This window comes from Solanum tuberosum, unplaced genomic scaffold (assembly GCF_000226075.1).
Source record: "Solanum tuberosum cultivar DM 1-3 516 R44 unplaced genomic scaffold, SolTub_3.0 scf00240, whole genome shotgun sequence".
NCBI classification, from domain to species: Eukaryota; Viridiplantae; Streptophyta; class Magnoliopsida; order Solanales; family Solanaceae; genus Solanum; species Solanum tuberosum.
The window spans coordinates 763,826-787,801 of NW_006239164.1; the positions used below are offsets into that span (position 1 = coordinate 763,826).

Consider the following 23,976-nt stretch of genomic DNA (forward strand, 5'->3'; position numbering starts at 1 on the left):
ATAATTTTATTTGTGGATTTGATTAACAAGTAGTAGCATTAACACCATGTAATATTGTTTTATCAATATTTATGATAATATTTTTAATTTATAATTTAATTTAATAATTATAAAAATATATATAACTTTTTAAAAAGTGGGCTGGCCCGGCAAGCCTGTAGCCCACATACTCGTGGGTTGGGCCGACCGTTTTTTGGCCCACACCAAAAATGGGCTGGCCTGGCCTGGCCCGTAAAATGTCAAAGCCTGTATGGGTTAGCCCGGATGGGGTGGGCTAGCCCATATTGACAGCTCTAGTTCGTAATGGATAGGCTATATTAATTAGTAGAGAGTCTCAACGAACATAGTAAAAAATAATTTGGGTAATGAGTAGTTCATACCAAGGCAACATAAATACTTAAACTTTCAAGTAGTTCATGTTATTAAATTAATAACCAACAACAATCTTCCCCAAATAAAATAAACTTAAAATATTCTGGCAAAAATAGCAAGAAAGAAAATATATAAAAAGAGAATTTTATGGTTTCATTGCTCCATTTACATCAAAAGATTCCGTCAAAGCAAAGATAAAAATACTAGGTGATTTAACCCTCTATCCTAATTTTGATGGAGGAAGTTACCTAGTATGTGTTGTCAATTGGAGGTGGCATGTATTCCATAAAACTAGTTGATGTGCGTGAAAACTGGCTCTAACACCATAGTCATAAAAAGAAAGAAGAGAATTTTTCAGAAATAACAAAGATAATAGGCATAATAAGGCTATATAGCTATAATTTTAGTAATTGCGCTCTATAGCTATAGTTTCGTTTGCTATGGAGGTTGCGGTTTGTATATTTCACTTGCGCGTTTGTATATTTCGCTTGTGAATATACAAATATGGTAAGTATATACAAATTCTATATTTATATATTTAAGAATTTTTCAGAACTCCGTTTGATATTTCACTTGCCAATAAGCAAACTTGGTAATTTATATGAATTTTTCATAAATCGTGTACAAATAGTTAAAGCAAGCATGTACAAATTCTGAATTTGTACAATGAGGAACCGAATCATACAAATATTGGATTTATACAATCAAGAACCGAATTATACATATTCTGGATTTATACAATCAGGAATCAAATCATACAAATTCTGGATTTATACAATCAAAGACTGAATTATACAAATTTTGAATTTATACAATCAGGGACCGAATTATACAAATTCTGAGTTTTTACAAATAGGAAACTGAATAGTAAAATTTCGTGAAACCGTGTCACAGATTAAAAATAATCGAAACTATAGTTCTATTACATAATATACTTTAGATGTTTGCCATTTTGCATAATTTTCCCAAAAAAACGAGGAAATTTCACAAATAGCGACTAAAAATAACTTAATTAGGCTCCATAGCTATAGTTTACTAATTATGATTCGTAGCTACAAATTAGAGGGAGGAGAGAGGCGAGGCGAGCGAGAGAGGGCAGAGAGTGGAGAGAGGTGAATTGTATTTGTATATTTGTCAAATTGTATATGTATATATGTAACTGGGAGAGAGGAGAGCAAGAGAGAGTAGAAAGTGGAGAGAGACGAATTGTCTTATATACATATAAGAGAGGAGAGAGAAAAAGAGAGAGAGGCGAGAGAGAAAGAGAGGAGAGAGGCACACATAATTATAGCTAAAAAGAGGTTGCAACTGGTAATAAATTCAAACAATAACTATGTTAACTAATTAATTAGTATATATTTGTTTATCCACACAATTTCCCCATATAAATACTTAAACCTTCAAGTACTACTTACATGTCTAAACTAAATTACTCTAAGGGGTCGTTTGGTTTGAATATGAGTTATGATGTGATAAGTTATGTTGTGATTAGTTATGTTGGGATAAGTTGTCCTGAGATTGTTATGATGGGATAAGTTATGTTGGGATAAGTTATGTTGGGATTAGTTATGATGGGATAAGTTGTCCTGAGATTATTTCTTATTGAGTGTTTAGTTGGTTGTATTCAAAATAATATATATTGATAAATTTTAAGAACAAGTTGTTTGTTTACAAAATTACCCTTCACTTTATTTAAACTTTTTAAATATTTCTTTGTGAGCTTTAGTTATTCATTTTTTAAAATAAAACTTTTATTTTATTTAACTTGAATATTTTTGTTTATGTATCCCCGTGATAAGTATCATGTGTATTTAAAAATATAACTTTTTTCTTATTTAGCTTAAAAATAGAACTTCCCTCTTAAGTTTGTTAAAGAGAAGAAATTTATGAGAAATCAAAATAAAATAAACATAAGAATTAGTCAAATAAATTCATAAATAAAAATTATATTTATATAGTATAATTTTTTAATAGAAAAATATGTATAATTATCATAAAAATAAGGAGTAGTAAATATTATTAAAAAAAATGTAAATATACATAAATGTGAAAAACGATGTATAAAAAGGATTTAAAGGGACATATTTGTCATTTACCTATTTTATCCCGGGATAAGTTATCCCAGGATTACTATACCCCCAATATGAGGGATAACTTATCCCGACACTAATTCATAATCCAGGATAAGTTATCCCAAACTTCCCAACCAAACACTAAATTAAGTGCCACTAAATATTTATCCCAGGACTATTTGTACCTATCCTTCACACCAAAAGATCCCTAATAACCAACAACAATCTTCCCCAAATAAAATGAACTTTAAATATTTTGGCAAAAATAGCAAAAAAAGAAACATAAAAAAAGAGAATTTTATGGTTTCATTGCTCCATGGGCCAAAAGATCCAGCCAAGCTCAATGGGCTGTACCGACTCCAAATTTGGACCCAATCCGATCCATTAAGGCCCAGTTTTCAAATCTCCCAGTAACTTCCTCAATCTCCTCTCCTTCTCCGGCGAAATCTACACTCTAAATCCATTTTGCCGGCGATATCCCCGCGATCTAGACAGGACTATTGGCTCTGCATTGAGTCACTGTCGAATTCCGGCTTTTGCTCTTTGAAGCTGGGATGGTATTAGGAATTGGTGTTTCCTACAAAGATATGATAGGAAGGAGAGTGTGCAGTGGATGGCGCCCGTTCCTTTTATGTTTACCTCTGTTTTTTGTTTTTGTTCATATAATGTCAGGTGAATATTGAGTAGTCCCCTATTTCAATCTTCGTACTCTTTGCCTTTTAAATTGAAGCATCAATAGAACTTACTGGTTAAAATTATCCGATTCTCAGTTTTAGAACTGCGGCAGCATTCTGCTGCAGAAGTTCCACAAAGGAAACAATACAAGAAGTTTGATCATCTGGTTTTTGGACCTGCTGCAGGCGAAGGGTTGCGTGATCGGCTACAGTGCAAAGGTTTACAACTTTTTGCATTAATATTTGCGATTCCTATTAAATTTCACAGTATTTTTTTTAACAGTAGTGTTAGGGTAATTCCTAGTGTATGCGTCTCTACTAGCATTTGAACCTGAGACTGGGTGCAAATTTGTATGTAGTTTCCTCTTAGGACATTTAGAAACTTGTGAAATGGTATGCTTGTAAACGTATGTCTCATGTGAACTAGTTATGTTGCTCAAACTTTTAGTAAGAAGCTCTAATTAGAGTGTACTACGCCATGTATGTGTCTAGTTTAATAATTTCAGGCTCAGTATACTGGATAACCTCCTTCCAACTGCAGTGTTATTCAATTAGCTCTCTTAAGGTGCATTTCTGGATCTCAGTTGCATGAAATGCGTGTTTGGATTGCTCCAAATCTAACTTAGTAGTGTTTCTACCGTATGATCTGTTTATATATTCATGCATATAAATTAAAGATTGGTAAATTTACTTTTGTTAATCTAAATGACAGGCAACAAAGCTCTCACCAAGACACATTTTGGAGCATCTTCTAAACATTTGAAGGCTGGAGGCAATATTTCCATTGTCACTGTGTTTGCCACGTATAATGTTGATCAGCAGACAAATGGCAAATCATTAGACAGTGTTACGGTTGGGAACATTTCCTACAGCAAGGTGGAAAGGTCAATTGCCATCTTGAATGTCTTCGTTAATTTCATTCAGGTAAACCCATGTGCTAGACATTATAGATCAATCCCGTGTACTTGTTAAGATTCTCAAGTAGACTTTGATGCCATAAGCTCTGCTTTGCTGATATGAAAATTGGATAATCAGACAAAACACCAGCAGAAATCATTTTTGGAAAACTTCTCCTCGAAAGTTTTTTGTTTTCTTCCTACTTTATCCACAAAAAGAAGGCTATTGTTTTCTTCATATCACACTTTGAAATAGTCGAGACTAATAATGGTGAAGGTTACTGTGTTATGCATACCTCTTAATGGATCCTACAAAAGAATTTGCCTAGGATTGGTATTTTTAAGTGTTGTTTTTTGGTATACATATGTTTGAGATGCGTGAAGGCTTTCAACTGCTGAGGTTTTATGGTAGATGCACCTATTTGAAAGGCCTCTTGCATCCTTCTTAGTGGTGTTTGGCTCACTTTGGCAAGGTGTCAGGTAAAAGCATCCATGATAAAACATTAAAGACTGCCTTTCTCATTAGTCTTTAGTTCAAACTCATTAAAGTGAGCTTTGATCAATCGCTTATTTGGCCTTATTTTGTGGACGCAAACAAACAGAAGTGATGGTTTGCTTCGTCATTTTTTTGTTTCATAGTCTTATGAGAACCTTGATATTCCTTCTGGATATCTTGGCACTTCCATTTTTCTTTCATATTTTACTTCCAAAGTGCCTGTCTTGCTGCAAAATTAGAGTTCTTCTGATAAAATCTTATTGCCAAGCTATTGCCATATGTATTAGCTAGAAGTTGATTTCAGTTGCAATATATTTGACATGGAATTGATACGTGCAGGAAACCATGCCTCAAAGCAACATCATCATCCTTACTAATCCATCATCTAAACTTCCAGTGGAAAGAGATAGACTGACCATTCTTCCCATTCAAGGTGATTATTCACGAGAAATGTTGATGCTACAAAGAATCAGGTCTTACATTGTAAGAGCACAGTTCATTATTATGAAGGGTATTCTTCTTTTTATGTTGATTTGGCTTTAGAACTTCCCCAATTCCTATTGTGGTTACAGAACGCCAGGTGTGCTTCAGATTATCTTCTGTAACTCGGGAAAATCACCTTCCCAAACTGCGATAAGCTAATTGGCTACATGTATATTTGCATTTTCGAATGCACGTGGGCCTTTACTGTCCTTGTACTGTTGAATAATCCGTATCCTTATTTTAAATATTAGCAAATCATCATGTCCTTATACTGTTGAATCAACCATGAATATTTGCTTGCATTTGATTGGTCGTCTAGTAATTATTAGAGCTAATTCAGATTGTTAATTTGGTGATTTCTTGTCGCGCCAGAATAGTTTCTATGTTTCTTTCCAATTGGTCACTATAGTTAAGTGTCAGCGTGTTTCCAGAAATTATCGAGCAATTCTCTACAATGATGGCATATAAACATATAGTAAAGGGATATAGTTAAAAGTTCCATCTTTTGTATGTAAGTGTTGATTTATTGCAAAATTTTCTATCATTACTCTATTTCTGTCGATTTGTCGAGTCTATTTTCCTAAGAAAATTTTAGATGATTTGTCTTTTGTATCATGCATGGTGTTCTTTTCCGCTAAATGTTTTCCACTGCAGGTCTTTCTAGAAACTCGGGCTGCAGAGCATTCAAAATTGAAGGGACAAGTGAATCACTACATCTTTACCGACTCAGATATAGCAGTGGTTGATGATTTGGGGCAGATATTTAATGATCACCCTGATTTTCATGTGGCTCTAACATTCCGTAACAACAAAGAGCAACCTCTGAATTCAGGATTTATAGCAGTGAGGGGCACTCCAGAGGGAATTTTAAGGTTTGTTGATCTGTCTGTTCTCCCTGAATTTATGGGGGACAGTGCTAATAGGATATCTAGTAATGGTGATTTGCTTGCGTGTTCGATTTTTTTTGGATTGTGATAGCAACGAAGGGTGCTCCTCAGTCAATCCTAAGCTAATAGGTATTGTTTTATGTAGTTCTGATATTGTTTAGGAGGAACACCAGAGATTTAACAAATGTTTCTTTGTATGTATGCTTGAAATTTCGAAAACTTGTGATTTAGTATTATCTGTTTTTTTTGTTTGTCAGAATGTAAAGTTTCTTTCACTAATTTAACAGCAGAACTTGGAAATGCATTTGTTTATATCTCTTCCTAAAGCCATTGTAACTCCTTAACTGTGCAGAGCAAAGTTTTTCTTGGAAGAAGTACTAAAAGCCTACACGTCAAAGTTCATGAAAGCTTCCAGAATGCTTGGGGATCAATTAGCTCTTGCTTGGGTTGTAAAATCTCACTCTTCCTTTGATGTCCGAAGGTTTTCTAGGAAACAAGCATTTATGGACCAAATCAGTGGTGCTTCAGTGCTATTTTTGCCGTGTTCCATTTATAACTGGACACCCCCGGAGGGTGCCGGTCAATTTCATGGGATGCCCTTGGATGTTAAGGTACAAATCTGGTTTAAGCTTTGTTTTGGGTTTTATAAATGATAAATTTATAGTGATGTTCTGAAATTACTTTTGGATTACTAGTTTAGGGAGTTGTAAATTATTGACATATAAATATGTAGATGGTTATCAACTAAATGTACATATAACTGAAACAAAATATCCAAGTGCATTCTCCATGTTAGAATTTCAGAAGTCTGAGTCTCCATTATGTTGTACACGTGGCTTGTACAGTTGTACTGTTGCTTAAGTATAGGGCTGTAGGCACTCTTAAATCGCTTCCATGTGGACCTCTTAAGCGAAAAGATGCTGTTCACAGCTATTGAAAATCTGAAAAAGAATTAGAATTGGTAAACTTCCAATCTCATGATGAATGACATACTTCATAGATGAGATTACAAAAGGATACCTGGTTTCGTTCTGAGTTTTGGATTCGTTTTTGTGTACAGGTTGTGCATTTTAAGGGATCAAGAAAGAGACTTATGCTGGAGTCTTGGAGCTTCTTAAAGTCAACGTCATCTTCAGACATCGCCGACATGTTATGCTTAATCTTAAGAAGTGGCAGGACAAAGTACGATTTTTAGGGGAAGATTAATTTTGGCCTTATCAGAGGATTTTTTCTTTTTGAGCAAGAATGTGTGCACATTCATTTAGAAGAATGATCAGGCCCTCTGAGGTTGTTGGTTGTAAGACTAGTCAACGTTCGCGTTCCAAATGGAGCTTGAGCTTAAAACAACAGCTCAATATTGCCCGCTCAGATCAGATGACAGATGGTTTCTAGCTAAAAATGAAACAGACACAGCTTGTATTCTTATTTTTTTGTGTAACTATATGTACGTTCTTGAAATTGACTCCATGTTTCCTTCTTTGTTTTCTAGAAACATCAACAAGATCAGTATAGGCATTTATCTTTTGTGCTGTGTTCTATAGGAACTTCATCACTCTTTTCTCATCTTCTGGTATGTAAAATACATCACTAATATGTGTTGTTGAGTTTATACATTTATGAAATTGTTTATGATTTGCCAAAATGAAGCAATTAAGTTTTGATTTCTTTTTGATTTTGGGGTTCTCACTATAACAGTTGAAAATGTATCACATATTGATCAAAGGAGAAATTATGTGGCTTTGTTGAATAGGAAATTAAGTGGTGATAAAGAAAGGTTAGAGGTGCAAAGTGGCTGGTAGTCAACAATGGTGGCTGAGAGAGTTTTAAAGGAAAATAGTGCATGAGATGAGGGGGAGTTTTGAGAGTGAATTGTACATTTTTGAACTATCAGTGGCGAATTTAGAATTCTAATAGGTTCAAATCTGATGAAGTAAGAAGAAGTTAGAGGACATGAATATTCAACACTTATTTTATTTACATTAAAAATAATTTTCTCTTTATATTTAACACTAGTTGATATGTTAATATGAGAAGTACTATAATCTTTTTAGGATCATATAAAGTGAAAATCACTTCATATCTATATGTGGTGCTCAATATGCACACTTTATATGATGTAATAATAACTATAAACATTAGTTGACGTATTAAAATGAATAGTAATATAACCTTAAAAGGACCATCAAAGTTCATCTCAAACATCATTATTTATTCCTAACATAAAATTTGACTTAAATATAATTATTCCCAAGCTTGAGCTTAAAGACAAATAATTAAAATTAGAGGTAGGAATCTATACATCATTTAATTTTCATCATAGTTAACAAAGTTTTAATTGTCAAAGTCATAAGGGTATATATTAATCAAATTGAACAAACCATGATTATCACTTTACCATTTTCATAGAATATCAAAATCAAACTTTAAAATATCAATTGACTATCAAAATTACGATATCAAAACTTTCAAATAGCGTGTAATATCAGGCTCACCCTGTGGAAGGTCGGTCCATAAGGCGGGTCAGACTAAACTATAATAGCGGACCAACTTTCATCGGAAACTGTTTACGCCACACGAAAACAAAGCAAAATGGAGTCATAATTTCTTGTTTTTGTATAAAATTGGATGCATTTTTGCTGAAGAAATTGAAGAGAAAGAAGGAGAGGGGAAGAAAAAAAATGGCTAGTAGCTGTAGTTGTACATGTTCTAATTATAGACCTATAATTTCTGCAAAAAAATCAGATGTTGTTAATCGTTTTTTATCACAATTGATGATCTATGGAGATCGTAGAGTAAAGAAAATACCCAGAATTTGTGTTGTAAGAGCATCAGCAGTTGATAGTTCATCTCACTTTGTTGAACGCATCGAGAAGGCATGGTTGATTTCTAAGGTACTTCCTTTTTCATCTCAGCTTCTCATCAATTTTAGCTTTGATAGATGCTTGAAAAAAAATAATTACTTTTGTGTGTATTTAGCGAATTAACGACTAGCAGTCAGTAAAGCTAAAATGGACCTATGGAAAATTAGGATTTAAATTCCTGTAGAAGCAATCTAAGACTTGGTGGAGAGAGTTGATCACTATTTGTTGTTGGTGGGTGGCAGAGGTGAATCCAGGATTCCTAAATGCTTTTAAGATAAAATCTAAAATTTTATAGTGACAAGAATATTTTAGTTGCTTTACTGCATATTTCTGCTGCTGTATGCATTATCAGAAATGGAAGTTATTATAAGGCTGTAAAAAGGGGGATGAATGGGCAGCAAATGGGATTCAATCCTGCGACCTTAAGGGTTATGACTAGGGCTCAAACCAGTGCACCACTCAAGTCTCTTTTGAGTTTTGACCATGGGTGCCTTCAAATAATACTAGATATATTTTAAGAATTATACAAATAAGATACCGAGTTTAGTTAGATGATCATGGGTTCACGTGACCCTTTTTTAACACATAAATTCGCCATTGCCTGGTGGATTAATAGAGACGTGCACAAGCTGGTGTGGACACGATGTTGTAGAAAAAATTGATCAATCAACTATTTCCCTTTAACCCCTAACTAGTTGAAGTTGGCCTTGTGAATCTTCTATATCCATTCCGTTCTGCCTATGTGAGCTTCCCATAGCCAGTCTCAAGTCCGGATAAAGGAGGATGGTGGCCAAATTGATAAATAGTATAAATAATCATAGTATCATGAATCCTCTAAGTATTGTGTTCATCATATGCCCTCCCTTATACCATCTAGTATTTCCTGTCATGCCCTTCAGTTCATCTTGAAGTCTGGTTTTGTTTCCAGTGAAGCTTGGGGCGATTTAAGTTTTAAGCTTGAAGAAAAGGAAAATGGATTATGGAAACAATGATAAAAAGAGAAGATTTTTATTTATGCTTGTTCCTTGGCTAAATAGATGGTGTTATCCAGAAATGTTAACCTAGGACTATGAGTTGTTAATGAGGTACAACATTCCTAATTGCTTGTTCCAGCATCATAACTTCTAGAAAGATGATTCCCCTCTTTTTACTCTCATACCTTGGTCTCTGTTTTCACTTTGATGGTGATGATTGATTATGTTACCCTGGATTGGCGTTTGACTAGTAAGACTTAACATTGTGCACATTGACAAAGAGAGCTGAGTTAGTACCTATATGTGGCTATGATGCTGAAGTGAGCAGACGATACATACATGTATGCTTCAGATACTTTATCTTAAGTCTAAAACTAGAGAACTATATCAAAAAAAAAAAGATGATGCACAATAACTCTATAGCTATTATTTCAATAAGATGGTGTACATGTATGCTTCAGATACTTTATCGGATATATCATGTTTGAGCAGCTTCGCTGACCTCCTAGAACACCTAACCTTTGCTTGTCAAGAACCATTTAGCTCTGGTAGGTTATAAAGAGGATCTTTGGATCAAATAACCTCAAATATCCCAGGACCCAGAGTTTAACTTGAAACAAGATCTATGGGTCGACAATCCACTCACAAAACTCCATTTGTGAGGGAGGAGCTTGAAAAAGACTACATACACCAAACAAAAAGAAAAGAAAAATGAGAACAGAAAAGTTAAAATGAGATACCATTTTGTGGAAGTAAACCTGAAGAGTACTTCCTGATTACCATTTAATGGAAGAAAACCTGAAGACCTAAATCTTTGGAGCTGATATAATTTAGGAATTTGGGAGCAGGGAAGGAGTTACAGAGGATTTTTCCTTCATACCCAATAAGAGCACAATTTCCCACTCTAAAAAAGCACAAAAATTCCAACTCACTCTTTACATGAGGGATAAATCAAGTTTTCTTATGTTCAACGGTTGCTACCTTGTGGGAATCTGGAAGGCATAATTCAAAGACATGATAGCATAACCTCATTTCTTACCTATGGACTGTGTAAGAAATTATGCTATTTAGGTTTCTCTTTCTCTCTCCCTATGTTGTGAAGTATCTTTATCTCTCAGCTTTGTTGCACACATGTACAAACCCTGCATGGACCCACCTGTGCTCATTACAAGTATCCATGATTTTCACTTTGGTTTGTCAAGCTAGGTGGATTTATACATCTTTGGAGGTTAGATGGTTTATGAAAAGCTTCTGGTTGAAAAGCACATGATTTATGGGTCGAGAGAGCGTCTTGTGGTCAAACATAAATATCTAAAATACTGGCCTACTTGAGAGAGGTTTAGAGTGGGGATAAGAACATCTATCAAGTTGTTTTGGTAGTATTTTTGAAATTCTATGATATGGTATATCCTAATAGGGTGTATGGTGTCTTTTTGTTTATGAAAAGTTTAGCTAATTATGGGGACTTTCAAGTTACAAATTGGCTGGTTAGGCCATCTACTTTTGTAGAGCAACACCTAAAAATGTTAAGTCCTACTCATGCAGCCCGAACCACAACTGTAACCCAAGTCAATTCCCAGGGTTTTTTTAAATCTACTGGTGAGATACAGACGATATACATGCAGGTGAATAGTTTATTTATAAATAGAAAACCCCGGAATGCAAGATGGATACAGAAATCAGAATATCCTACAAAAATATAATCTGTACCTGGAGTATCCAATCATCCACATTGGACGGAATGTTTTTGTGGTCTCCAAACTGTAAGAATAATAATTGCCTTTTCGAAAGTCATGTGATCCATATGCTTAACCAAGTACTTCAGTGGGAGATTCACTGTTTTTTATAATCAAATAAATAACTCAAATCGTTTTCTTCTGTCTCGTACATATCTGAGTATCAATGTTAAAGCTTGTATTTGTAACAAGACTTTCCTCCATATTGATGTTGCTGCCTATTTTCTTTTTTCGCTTCCCTGATGTGTGCAGCAACCTAGGCCAATTATATGCTCTACTTGTGACTCAAATGGCCTTGTGGATTGCAACTGGTGTGGCGGTACTGGTTTCTTTATACTAGGCGACAATATGCTCTGTCAAGTGCCCTCTCGCAACACTAGCTGTGTCATCTGCACTGGAAAGGTAACTGTCCTGAGCCTATGTTATTCTAAGTTGTAGTTATTGCAGATTTCCTCTTAAGACTGATTGTGTTCTGATAGATTGAGTTGTAATGCATATATGTTTAGACTAGATGCAATTCAAGTGAGTTAACTCTCTGCTATTTTAGGGTTCTGTATGCTGCACCGACTGTAAAGGAACAGGTCACCGTGCAAAGTGGTTGGGAGAGCCTCCTATTCCCAAGCCTCCTGTTACCGAAGAGTAGCTTCTCCACTGATTTCTTGAAATTTTAATCAAGTTCTTGATCCTTGGACAGGATCAATGTTCAGAATGCATCTTGATACTTGTATTCATTGTTGAAAATATATTTCTTTCTAAGTTGTACAATTTGTTACATCAGTTTTCATGATATACCATTTGTGTAAAGCACAATTCTTCCTCCCTTTTGGTTCTCTTTTGAGCCTGATAGAAGCTTTTTGAAAATGATAAATGAGATTGTATAGCATTAATTTTCGCGAAGTTCAGCAACATATGCATCTTGCATTAGAAGTTCATGATTTTACTGTAGATTTAAGGTAATGTAGAATTCCTGTCTTAATTTTAGTCGTCTTTATCAGCCAAAAATAGAGGGCAATGCAGTGTGTTTTCTGTACTAATCTATTTTTCTCCAGAGTACTTTCAAATTCGAATAATGTTAGTTTTGAGTCGTAATGTTTGATCATATATTGTTCAAATTTACAAACAATGTTAGATGTAGTCTAACATTGGTAATAACTACTATTAACATTTTAGATTATGCTCCTTACGTTTCCTCATAGGATTTTCAGTTTATTCAAAATAGGTTTTTCAGATTGTAATTTAAAAGCTTCATAATTTGCCAGAAAAATAGAAGGATGTTTTCATCTACCTTGCAGCAAAACATGCACCCAAGAATAATACCTATCTTTTGTTGATTAAATGCACTTGGCTCAGTTCATTAGTTTGCTTTATTTTTCTTTATTACTTTGAGAAATCTGCGAATGAACTAGTCTTTCTATCTTTCTTTATAATTAAATACTATGATTTGGTCCATGAAAAGGTTCAAATTTATGACATACTCGCTTAATTTACGCATCATATGTTGTGCTGTTATTATTCAGCTAAAACTTGCAGCTATCATTTTTTATTATATTGTAAAAGTCTTACCTTTTCTTTTCTATAGTTAAAAGTGCAACAAAAATTAAGTCACTTCCCACCTTTTGTCATCTTATTAGTGTAGTACCTTGACTTCATCCAAAGATTATACTCCTATACAACTTTCAAGAATACAAGTTCATTTAATATTCAAAAATTTAAAAAGTTCTCTCTAAAAATGAAACCTTTTACTATAGGTTTAATATTCTCTAATCTCTATTTTTCTTCCACTGCCACTACTTTTAACTCCATATAATACCATCAAATAAAATCAGACCAAGAAAACATGAAATTTGTAAAACAGAGATATATGTAAACCAATGGGTTCTCCGGGGAGTATGGGTCCGCCCCTCTACCTTTCTCCGCAATAGGGGTCAAAAGCCACCTATCATGCCAAATTTAAGATCAAAGTACCATATTGGAAAGGAGTATAACCTTTGCTCAAACAATGAAGCATTCATTTTCTAACATGTATTACAATCCTTTTTACATTCTTGTAAAAGAAAGAAAGTTACTTGATGTTACTAATTCCAGTCTGAAATAGCAAGAAAGAGCAACTATGTAAACTTAAAGAACAAAAAAAAGATACAGGAATTCTCCAAGAGACCATTGCAAAATCTCCATTTTAGAACATAACATGATAAGATGTCATACAAGCTCATATAGTACTAGATATCTAACATCAAGCATCTTCCCAATTCAAAGGTTGAATGACTTCTTAGTTATCATGGACAATAGCTGAAAACAGCATCTGGTTGATATCTTCACCTGATTCAGGACTCTCTTCCTCTGCATAATGGAGATGTTAGTCAACAAAAATAGATCTGCCCCCTTCAAGAAAAAACTACTTAAACGAATGACATTGATCATTGGTATTACGTTCTACTATTGATCATTGAGTAAATCCCGTAACAAAACCTGAAAGCACAACAGATGCTTTCATGGCAGGAGAGAAACAACACATGCAACAGATGCTTCAATGACTAGAGAGACAGTATCTTTCATGTCAAATCTAGATGTTAGAAGAGTCTTTAATTATGGTGTAGGAAGAGCATTGTATCTGATTAAGTCTCTATGTCTGACCTCCTGAATTCGAAAACAGCCTCTTTACGTTCTCAAGATAGGGTTAAGGCTGCGTACACACCACCCTTCCCAGACCCCACTTGTGGAATTACACTGGGTATATTGTTGTTGCCTGACCTCCTGAATTTCCTTCTACCTGGAGAAGGCTGTTTCACATTTCTCTCTTTTTTGTACTTTTTGGCACCTCATTGGTACACCTTAAAAAAACTAAAAGCACATATTTATTTAAACCATGAATGTTTATGAGTATCAGCAAAAGCCAACCTACACCCGTTCCAGGGTCGGAGCTGGGAAGCACTCAAAGAAATAAAGGTAAGCCAGCAAACTATGCCTTAATCCCAAACTAATTGGTGTTGCCCATTTGAATCATGTATTTCTATTTTGCTTTATTCGGACCTATTTCATACCACTACTTGTAGTTGATAGTCATTTAAGACAAATTAGAGATTCTCTAAATCTCTGACTTATCCCTACCCGGACATAATGTAACAACTAACTTTTGATTTTCACTAACTTGTGTTGTTCTTAACTAAGTCTGCGGAAATAGTAAGTTGTACATTGCACCCATTTCTTAATTTAAGCAATTGAGTTTAGATGCCCAAAATGCTCCCAGGGACTGATCACAGCTAGCCCAAAGTTGACAATGCAGTGCAAGGGTAAAGCCTTTTCAAAAGAAGATTTAACAAACCATCAATCACCAAGGTTCAACAATTTGCGAAGTGGTGATGAGGAAAAAAGAGAAAAAGCGCTGCTTTTAAGTTTCAAAAATGGTCAAAAGCTTGTTGGTCACAGTCACAACAGAACCATCAGACACATATTTACCCTCTTTCATTTTTTATTTTTTTTCTTTAGATAAGAAACATAATTTGTATACCAGTCAAGTGTTAAAAATTGAACATATAAGTTATAGAACTAATATTATGATACTGCACCTGTTCTTGATCTGACTTGAGTTGTCCATTCATCAATGACCTGCACATCAACAAAAAACCACAGCAAGCACTTAAATGCCATGAAACTAAATCAGGAATCCTTGCCCTTCAGATTAGATTTTTGCTTGCTGGCAAATGATGCACAATATTTAGAAACCATTTGGAAATTTTTGCAACCTTGCTACAGTCTAGATGAAGTCAATAAAATTGCTGTTAGATAGACAAAGCAGAGTAAAACCTAGGAATTGATAGACAAAGAAGGATGTGAGATGAAAATCATTTTTCATGTTAGAACCTTATCTCTTGGAGCAAATTATAATATATTATACACACTGATTACAATTCAAGCATGCAGTCTTTCCAGATAGAATGGCTCAACCATATTTTTAGGAACAATATTATTGCTGCAAAATCAAGTTACCTGGTTGAAACTAGCATATGATGGATCATCAGAATCACTGATGACAGGAACACCTGTGGATAATTGCAACCTTTGCACCAACGACCTGTTCCCAACTAAGGTTCCCCGAGCTTTATCAATCAAATCCTGTTTTTAGTGCATTCAGCATAAAAGCTTTTAAATCCCAGCACAGTAAAAGCAACATATATAATAAAGAATGAGGTGATTGGACAGCTCTTTGCTACTAATAACCAGAAAGTCTTGGTCCCAACAATCGCAACTTGTAAAGTACAGAAAAGCTATACATGAACTTTACATACAGACTCTGATTTTTTGTAACCTCAATTACTCAAAAGAAATACATATCTCATTCAAATTTCACACTGAGCTTTGATATATGTGTTCCAGTACTAATCCATGGAAGGAGGATATTCAAAATAATCAAGAGGTAGAGGATACTAAATCATAGGCTACAAACAAAACAAAGTACACTTCTTAATTTTGAACTGCATTTCTTTTGCTTTATCATGGATTCCATCATTAAGGCATTCAACTTCTGTGGCAAGACTACTCATATGAGATTACTTGATGTAGACTTAAGTATCAGAAACTCAATGCTAAAGATTCAGCGGTAAGGTTTCTACTACATATTCAATGCAGCCATCAGTTTTTCCGAAGGACTAAACTGTAGCATCATATGAAATCTTCAGTCAGTTTGACCAAGTTTTGTGAATTTGTTTTTTCCCTGAATATCCTTTCGTTTTTTCATTGTCCCACACTTAACAGATGTCACTGAGCTTGACATCATCATGGTCCATTTCTTTGTAGTTCCACTACTTTGAAAACACAGTATTTGACACTTCATCATCATAGTAGTGGCATTTCCATGATTATAACGGATTGATGATAAATAAAAATGCAATGCATTTATAAGCAGTCTAGCTCACACAATCTGGTACCAACAACACACCACATATCTTCTCTGTCTTTTTTTTCTTTTGCTTTTCCAAAGGGTACGAGCAGACAAACATCATAAAGTGACATGCTAAGCTCAATATCGACTTGAAGTCCAGAGTCAATTGTAATTGTTACGAGTGAAACCTCATATAATGTCTCCCATCAACAATAATCATGGTTCAATGGATTCTACTATCATATGGAAGTGAACTTGAAGTATTATTGACCAAAACTAGTTCTCATACACAACTACATGAGCAAGATTGAAAAAGTTGGACTGTGATTGACTTGATGTTTGAGTTCAAAGTAGTTATAACTTATTACCAGATTATACAGTTTCCAACATCATATTCCCGATGGCCAAGCAATAACTCAAACACGTTTTGACTTTTGAAAACCATTTGGATGGAGAAGTGGGCAGAAATCAGTTTCTCTTTATACCGTGATGGTAACCAGATTTCAGCTTTTCACCAGGAACTCTAGAATAGAAAGTTGTCCGGAAACTGTTTTTTGACTAAAGAACCACGAAAAAGCTTTAGATACTTTGGAAAACAGGTGAGAAAAAGAAACAAACCCAGTCTAATATTGGACAAGAAAAGGAAGAGGATTACTGCAAAAAAAAATAACTGGCTTTACCAACTATACAAACACAGGCCAACAAACCTAGCTAAAACTTTAAATCTCATGACAGTGCCTTGTTCCTCACAAATATGACATGATTCAAGCAACCTGGTTCACTTTCTTCTACATTTAAGTATTAATATAATCTAAGTGTAAGAAACTCACATAACATTAAGGTTCCAAAGCAGAAAAGACAAATACACTCACAGATTAGTATACATACATACGTTAATTTGTCTTGAAACACAAACTATTGAGTACTTAAATAAAACAGATCCAATTATAGCAGACGGATATAGATAATTCATACAGGTAGAGGGAATTTATATGCTATATTATGGGGCACGAGAACCCGTGGTCTCTCCATAAAACTCGGTATTTGTATATTATTGTATATATCACTAAAATTGGCACTAATATTACCCATGCTACAAGAAAGCTGAATGGTGTACTTAGTTGAATGCCGAGTTATCAATTTCATTTAATACAGTTTTTTTCTTCTTTTTTCATTAATGGTGCACCCCATGTTCTAGAAATCCTATATTTGCTTCTGCATACAGGTGACCCTAACAAACTTGGAATTGAGGATAAATTAGTAGCAATCTAGCAATAGCAATACCTGTTTAGCTGCCAGTAACTCACGGCACTGCTCCTTCAAGCTGGACATTTCATCCTGAACTTTCTTAATCCTCGAAACTAGCTTCATGGGGTTCGCCTGTAACCCAACAAAAAATTGGGCAAAAACAAGAAAAATCAAAAACCCAGAAATGGGTTGACAAAAAAATTAAAGGGGTTGCGTTAATTACAAACATTATCAGGATAAACTTGTCGAAATTCCTTCTCGAGCTTGTTCTGAACCATGTTCAGGTCATGGTTGGCTTTGGTGAAAAGGGTCAATAACCCATCTACTGATTGATGTTGTTCGTTCTCTAAATGGTGATAATGACTGAGATTTCGATGATCCATTTCACTTTTCCTTCACCTTTTCTAGTTCTTTGGTCGGAAATTGCAGAAAGGAAGAATCTTGGCTGTATACCTAACTGGAGATTTGGAGGGTTTTTTGAATTTTTTTGGGAAGAAGGGAAATTGGAGGGAAATGAGTCCTTTGAACTATTGTAGTGTTGTGGAATGATCACTTAAGTTGTGTATAAATCTATTCACCTCCCTTTTTGTATTTCCTTCAGTACGAAGAAAAATGTTTTTCATGGAAAATAAGTGAGATTTTTTATTTTATTTTCTAGTGTTCAATATGTTAACAAAAGATACTCCTATATCATCCTAAGAAGTCGTTTGGTACAAGAAATAATGGATAATAACCCCGAGATAAAAATGTTATGTGTTCGATTAGGGATATTAATTAGTTCAAACAATATTTATCCCATCTTTTGTATTATAATGATAAAATAAAGTTATCTTATACTCCCTCCATCTCATTTTATATGTCATTCATTTCTATAAATAATTGGACCACAATACTTGTCATTTTATAAAATTTATGCATAAATTACCATATTTTGCCTATTATACCCTTGATAGAATAGTTAAAGTTGACAGTAGTTAAAGAGTATCTTGCATGCCAACAACGACATACTCAGTGTAATTAAAGCTTCACTTTAAACCCAAGGAGTTCACTCTGAATGAATGTTTATCAGGGCAATGGTACATTCTACTAAGAATTCAAGCCAAAATTGAGTTGAAATAATAATAATAATAACAGAGCTAGCTTGCACACACCGAGTATTTCATTGGGTGCCTGTTATCTTCCACCGGCTAACAGACGTAAGTAATTTAAGTAGGACAATACTGTGGTACAAAATTTTTCTGTCTGACCAATTCATGCATGTCATGTACTATCTTAAATACAGCATCTGGCCTTGAGAGCCTTAGAGCATTTTGGGACATGATTCTGAGTTCATCTTGTTTGGGACCAAACCACTGCGAGACTATACTGGCTATCTTTTTAGGTGACTTTGAGTATTTCCCGCATCCATTCTCGATAACATATGGCACATTTCCAGCTTCCTGTTGTAGATCAAACATACAAGGATAAGAATTTAGAGGTTAGACGACTCCAAAGTTGTGCATAACAGGAAAACATTGGCATTGACAACAGAAATGAACCCAGATAAAAGAAGAGATATTGGAACTTAGTCGTTCTGTGTTTGGTTGTAGTGAACTTGTACTCTGCTTCTAGGATGATCAAGACATCAATAAACCGCATGAGAAGCATTCAAATGCAGTATGTGAATCTATGCCAGGAAAAGGGAAGAAGGAGAGAGAGAGAAAGAGAGTGTGTGCGTGTGTGTGTGTGTGAGAGAGAGAGAGAGAGAACACAGGCTAACAAATCTATCCCATCTGCAATCAGGAAAGAATGACGTGGAACAACTGAAGTGCAACTTTGGAACTTAAATGGTGCATTTGGAAATAACTCTCGGAAATGAGAAGTTAAAAGTGAAGACAACATACCAAGGATGTAGATAGTTCATTATACTCCCAATACAGGAAGTACTGACTATCGAGTAAGAACAAAAAGCAATTGTAACTAAGCTTCCAAAGTAGATTAGTTTAGAATAGCAAGAGTATAGGTGAAATTGGACTTGTAATCCTCTTAAAGCTCTTCCTCATCAAAGATGGTCTACCATATAGAAGAGACGAATCATGGTTATTCATGCAGTAAGCTCTTACATATTTAACAGATGTCTTAGACTCTTAGTAGTGGTAATACTTTTGTCACATCTCATATTTGAAAGTCTGCGCAGTTTTCTGTAAAATCAATTCGTTATATATCGACGTCTCTCTCAGTTCCACCCACCTTTTATAGTCCTGTCTTCTGTCTCCTCAAACATTAAAATCATGATCCATATCGATAGTTCGATACTAGATTACTTCACCATTGAAAATCTCCGGAACCATGTTTTCGGCCTAATTCAAATCCATACTTCCAAAAACTACCAGCCCATACACCAGATACCATGGAGGCAAACCCTTCAACTACAACCGTCCCATATATGTCAGCATTTTGGAAGGCGGATGATACTTTGATCGTACTTCATGGTAATTAGAGTACTTTGTTACCATTTTAAGCTTTCAGTAAAGAGCCCTTGCCCTTATTTAGTTAGCTTACTTCTTAAGATACTTCAATGGAGAAGGCATCCTTAATCATGAACTTTGAGCAGCTAATCAAGAATGAAGAGATCTTGTGGAGACAAAGATCTCGATCCCTGTGGAGAAAGGATTCAAGGGGAAATAGTGGAATTTTACCAAAACTTGTACTCAGAGAATGTCCGGTGGAGACCTGCCAGCAACTTCACAAATTGCCCAAGGCTGACAGTGGAAGGAATGGAAGATTTAGAAAGGGGATTTGAAGAGGAGAAGGTACTGAAATGCCTAAAGCAATGCGCAATTGATAAAGCACCTGGTCCAGATGGGTTTACAATGGGGTTCTACATCAAGTGTTGGGAAGTGGTAAAAAATGATATCATGAAGACCTTCCAGAATTTCTACGAGCAAGGAAGGTTTGAAAGAAGTTTCAATGCTACCTTCGTAGCTCTTATTCCAAAGAAGAAAGGTGCTAAAGAATTAAGCGACTTCAGACCCATCAGTCTGATAGGTAGTATTTACAAGCTATTCTCCAAAGTGCTTACTGAAAGGTTGAAAAGAGTGATGGCTAAGCTTGTGGACTCACAACAACTGGCATTCATCACAGATTATGGATGTTGCCCTCATAGCAAATGAAGTAATAGACTCCAGGGTGAACTTGAAGAAACCTGGAATCCTATGCAAATTAGACATTGAGAAAGCATATGATCATGTCAATTGGGGCTTTCTTATGGATCTGCTAGAGAAGATGGGATTTGGACGTAAATGGAATCAGTGGATTAAATTTTGTATCTCAACAGTGAACTTCTCTGTACTTATTAATGGTTCACCAGCAGGTTATTTTAATACACAGAGGGGCCTAAGACAAGGTGATCCTCTATCACCCTTTTTGTTCCTCTTAGTCATGGAGTGACTGAACAACATGATTAAGACAGCAAACAGGGAAGGTTGGTTAAGAGGATTTGAGGTTGCTAGAGCTGGAAGGGATAGCTTGAAGATAACTCATCTTCAGTATGCAGATGACACACTTATATTCTATGATGCTGAAGAAGAGCATCTCAAAATACTGAGACTGATCTTGGTAATATTTGAAGGAATGTCAGGTTTACATGTTAACTGGAGGAAAAGCTTCTTATACCCGGTTAATGAAGTGCCAAACATGGAAATCTTAAAGACAATCTTAGGGTGTGAAGTGGGTGCTCTACCAACTATCTACCTTGGATTGCCTTTGGGGGCCAAGTCTATGTCTATGGAAATCTGGAAAGGGGTGATTGAGAAATGTGAGAAGAAGTTAGCAAGGTGGAAGTCCCAATATCTCTCCATGGGTGGAAGATTGACCTTGATAAACTCTGTGCTTGATGCACTTCCAACATATTGATGTCGTTATTTCCTATCCCAACAAGAATCACCAATAGGTTGGATAGCATCAGGAGGAAATTTCTATGGCAAGGGAACAAAGACAAGAAGGGTTACCACCTAGTCAAATGGAAGGCAGTGATCAATGAGAAAAGATTTGGGGGATTGGGGATCAAAAATCTGAAGAATCAGAGTAAAGCTTTAAGAATGAGATGGCTATGGAAATATTCAAATGAAAATCGAAGTCTATGGGTTAGAGTCATTAAAGCTAAATATGAGGAGAACGATAATTGGATGACAAAGGAGGTCACTACTCCTTATGGTGTTAGCTTATGGAAATCTATCAGAATTTTGTGGAATGAATTCAAAGTTAATACCATAGTCAAAGTGGCAGATGGAGTTAAAACTGTCTTCTGGAAGGATGATTGGCATGAAGCAGGCAACATGGAGACATTATTCCTAGATATTTATAACTTTAGTTTTACATCACAATAGCAGAATTGTGGACACCTCAAGGGTGGAATTTTGGGTTCAGGAGACACCTCAATGATTGGGAAATACCAAGAGTAGCAAAATTCTTCAGCACCATTGACCAATTCAGTGGTTTGAAGGCTGGACAAGACATCCTACAGTGGCAGGGAAATAGTAACAGGACTTTTAAAGTAAATGCAGCCTACAGGAAGATGAACCAACCAAACCAGCAGATACTTCGATGGCCTTGGAAACACATTTGGAAAGCCAAAATCCCACACAAAGTAGCTTGCTTTGTCTGGTTATTGGCTAAGGAAGTAGTGCTGACACAAGATAACTTGATGAAAAAGGGGATCCCTTTATGTTCGAGATGTTTTTTTTGTGGGGAAACTGCAGAAACAGTGGTTCATCTATTTATACATTGCAAGGTCACTAGTCAACTATGGAGATTATTCCTATGTCTCAAAAACATATCTTGGTCCATGCCAGGGAAAATCACAGAAGCATTACACAGTTGGGAAGAAGCAGGAGTTCACGCTAAAAACAGAAACAACTGGAGAATTGTACCTGCAGTTATATGGTGGACAATATGGAAGGAGAGGAACCTTAGAGTCTTTGAGAATATGGAGAATACTATAGAACAAGTCAAAATGAATTGTATTTTGACTTTATGTTTTTGGTGTAACCAGATATACTCTAATGATATTTTCTCTATCATTGATGTCTTAGACTCATTATAAGGATAGGATAGTAAATTTTGAGTTCTTTTGTAAATATGGTTTCAGTACAAACCATGTACTGTGTTACAGAAATAGAAACAGTTACCTATGTCAAAAAAAAAAGATACTTCATACCATATTAGTTCTCCTTAGATGGAGAAAAACTGAACTTGCAAAGGGAACGACCATAGTGGCTTAATCTAATTAGAGATATAAACACAGCCGGCTCATTTCACACGAAAACATGGTAGAGAAAAATCTGGATAACCAGTCTACAAAGAAACCGGTCTGGTCTAGGCCTAAATACCAAGCTTAGACTGGTTTCAAAGTTTTCTCTCACTGCAGAGCCAGACTAGACATGTACCCAATAAAAAAAACATTTTAAAAAACTTAGATGGAAAAATACGAGTTGATGATACAAAGATGAAATCAACAACTTTTCTGAAAGTTGAAGATGTCATAGAAGAGTTTGGAAGTCAGTTCAAAAAATAAATAAAGATTGTTATTTGTAGTATTTTCTGAGATCATATCGTCATGAAATAATCACAACATTTCTTTTGGAATCTTCAATGTTGACAATATTTGGTGTTTGAATTTTATTCCATTTAACCACTTCATTTGTTTAAGTTAGTAATATTTTGAGGGAGGATTTCTTCACTATTATGAATATTACCCTATGAAGATCCCCCCCACCCCCCCGGGGGTGGGGGTGCTATTTTAAAGTGAATTAATTACCCTAACTTTGCGGGTAGAGAGGTTGTTTCCAATAGACCATCCTCTCAAAATTAATGGCAAAGATTGAAAACGACAATTCCAACTTCACCGAATTTATTGACTTCCAAGAAACTTACTCAAGATTTTGTTGAAACAAAGGGGAAAAAATCCAAAATTTGTCATTGTTTCAATTTGCTGAACTTTTACTCCCCGGCATAAATTTTGGATCGAAGCCTTATTGAATCAGTAATCTGAAGTAAATTACACATAAGAAGCAAATTCTTTTTATTTTTTCAAATGAGCTGTTTTTCTCCCATGGATGACACAAGTGATAGGATGGTTACTTCTTAAAAAGGTATTCTGATTAAGCGCAAGACAAATAAAAGAAACTCAAAGAAAAAGAACCAATAACATTGAATACTCAATATACCTGACCAGCAATGAAACCATTAAGAATTATAGGCAGTCCACGAATCATGGCTTCCGCAATAGTCCCTGGACCAGCCTACAGACAACCAGAATAATCAGAGTAGTCTACTTTTTTTCTTTTTTGACTTTGAGGTGTGTGTGTGGGGGGGGGGGGGGTCGTCTTTGATAGCCCCGGGAACACTTTTCTCCCCAT

General features: G+C 35.3%; 4 protein-coding genes across 4 annotated transcripts in view; 2 read left to right on the top strand and 2 right to left on the bottom strand.

The window, feature by feature from the left end:
• The first annotated feature begins 2,845 nt into the window (after positions 1-2,845).
• On the top strand, positions 2,846-7,502 carry LOC102587318 (uncharacterized). The gene is made up of 7 exons (XM_006357007.2): positions 2,846-3,116; positions 3,215-3,337; positions 3,831-4,042; positions 4,850-4,993; positions 5,648-5,865; positions 6,233-6,491; positions 6,941-7,502. Exons 1-7 carry the CDS (start codon positions 2,999-3,001, stop codon positions 7,073-7,075), a joined length of 1,209 nt encoding a protein of 402 aa, XP_006357069.1. The 5' UTR covers positions 2,846-2,998; the 3' UTR covers positions 7,076-7,502.
• Positions 7,503-8,337: 835 nt separating this feature from the next.
• On the top strand, positions 8,338-12,396 carry LOC102587635 (uncharacterized). The gene is made up of 3 exons (XM_006357008.2): positions 8,338-8,771; positions 11,704-11,853; positions 11,999-12,396. Exons 1-3 carry the CDS (start codon positions 8,559-8,561, stop codon positions 12,092-12,094), a joined length of 459 nt encoding a protein of 152 aa, XP_006357070.1. The 5' UTR covers positions 8,338-8,558; the 3' UTR covers positions 12,095-12,396.
• A 1,033-nt stretch (positions 12,397-13,429) lies between these two features.
• LOC102587954 (uncharacterized) lies at positions 13,430-18,198 on the bottom strand. Its single transcript, XM_006357009.2, has 5 exons — positions 17,806-18,198; positions 17,615-17,710; positions 15,439-15,564; positions 15,018-15,057; positions 13,430-13,791 (listed from the first exon to the last, which is right to left on the bottom strand). Exons 1-5 carry the CDS (start codon positions 17,959-17,961, stop codon positions 13,721-13,723), a joined length of 489 nt encoding a protein of 162 aa, XP_006357071.1. The 5' UTR covers positions 17,962-18,198; the 3' UTR covers positions 13,430-13,720.
• Positions 18,199-18,586: 388 nt separating this feature from the next.
• LOC102588275 (probable monogalactosyldiacylglycerol synthase, chloroplastic) overlaps positions 18,587-23,976 on the bottom strand; it is a 13,058-nt gene continuing 7,668 nt past the window's right edge. The window contains exons 8-9 of the mRNA XM_006357010.2: positions 23,785-23,859; positions 18,587-19,017 (exon numbers count right to left, since the gene is read on the bottom strand). Of these exons, the coding sequence (XP_006357072.1) occupies positions 18,784-19,017; positions 23,785-23,859 (309 nt within the window). The 3' untranslated portion in view covers positions 18,587-18,783. The remainder of the gene's footprint in view (positions 19,018-23,784; positions 23,860-23,976) is intronic.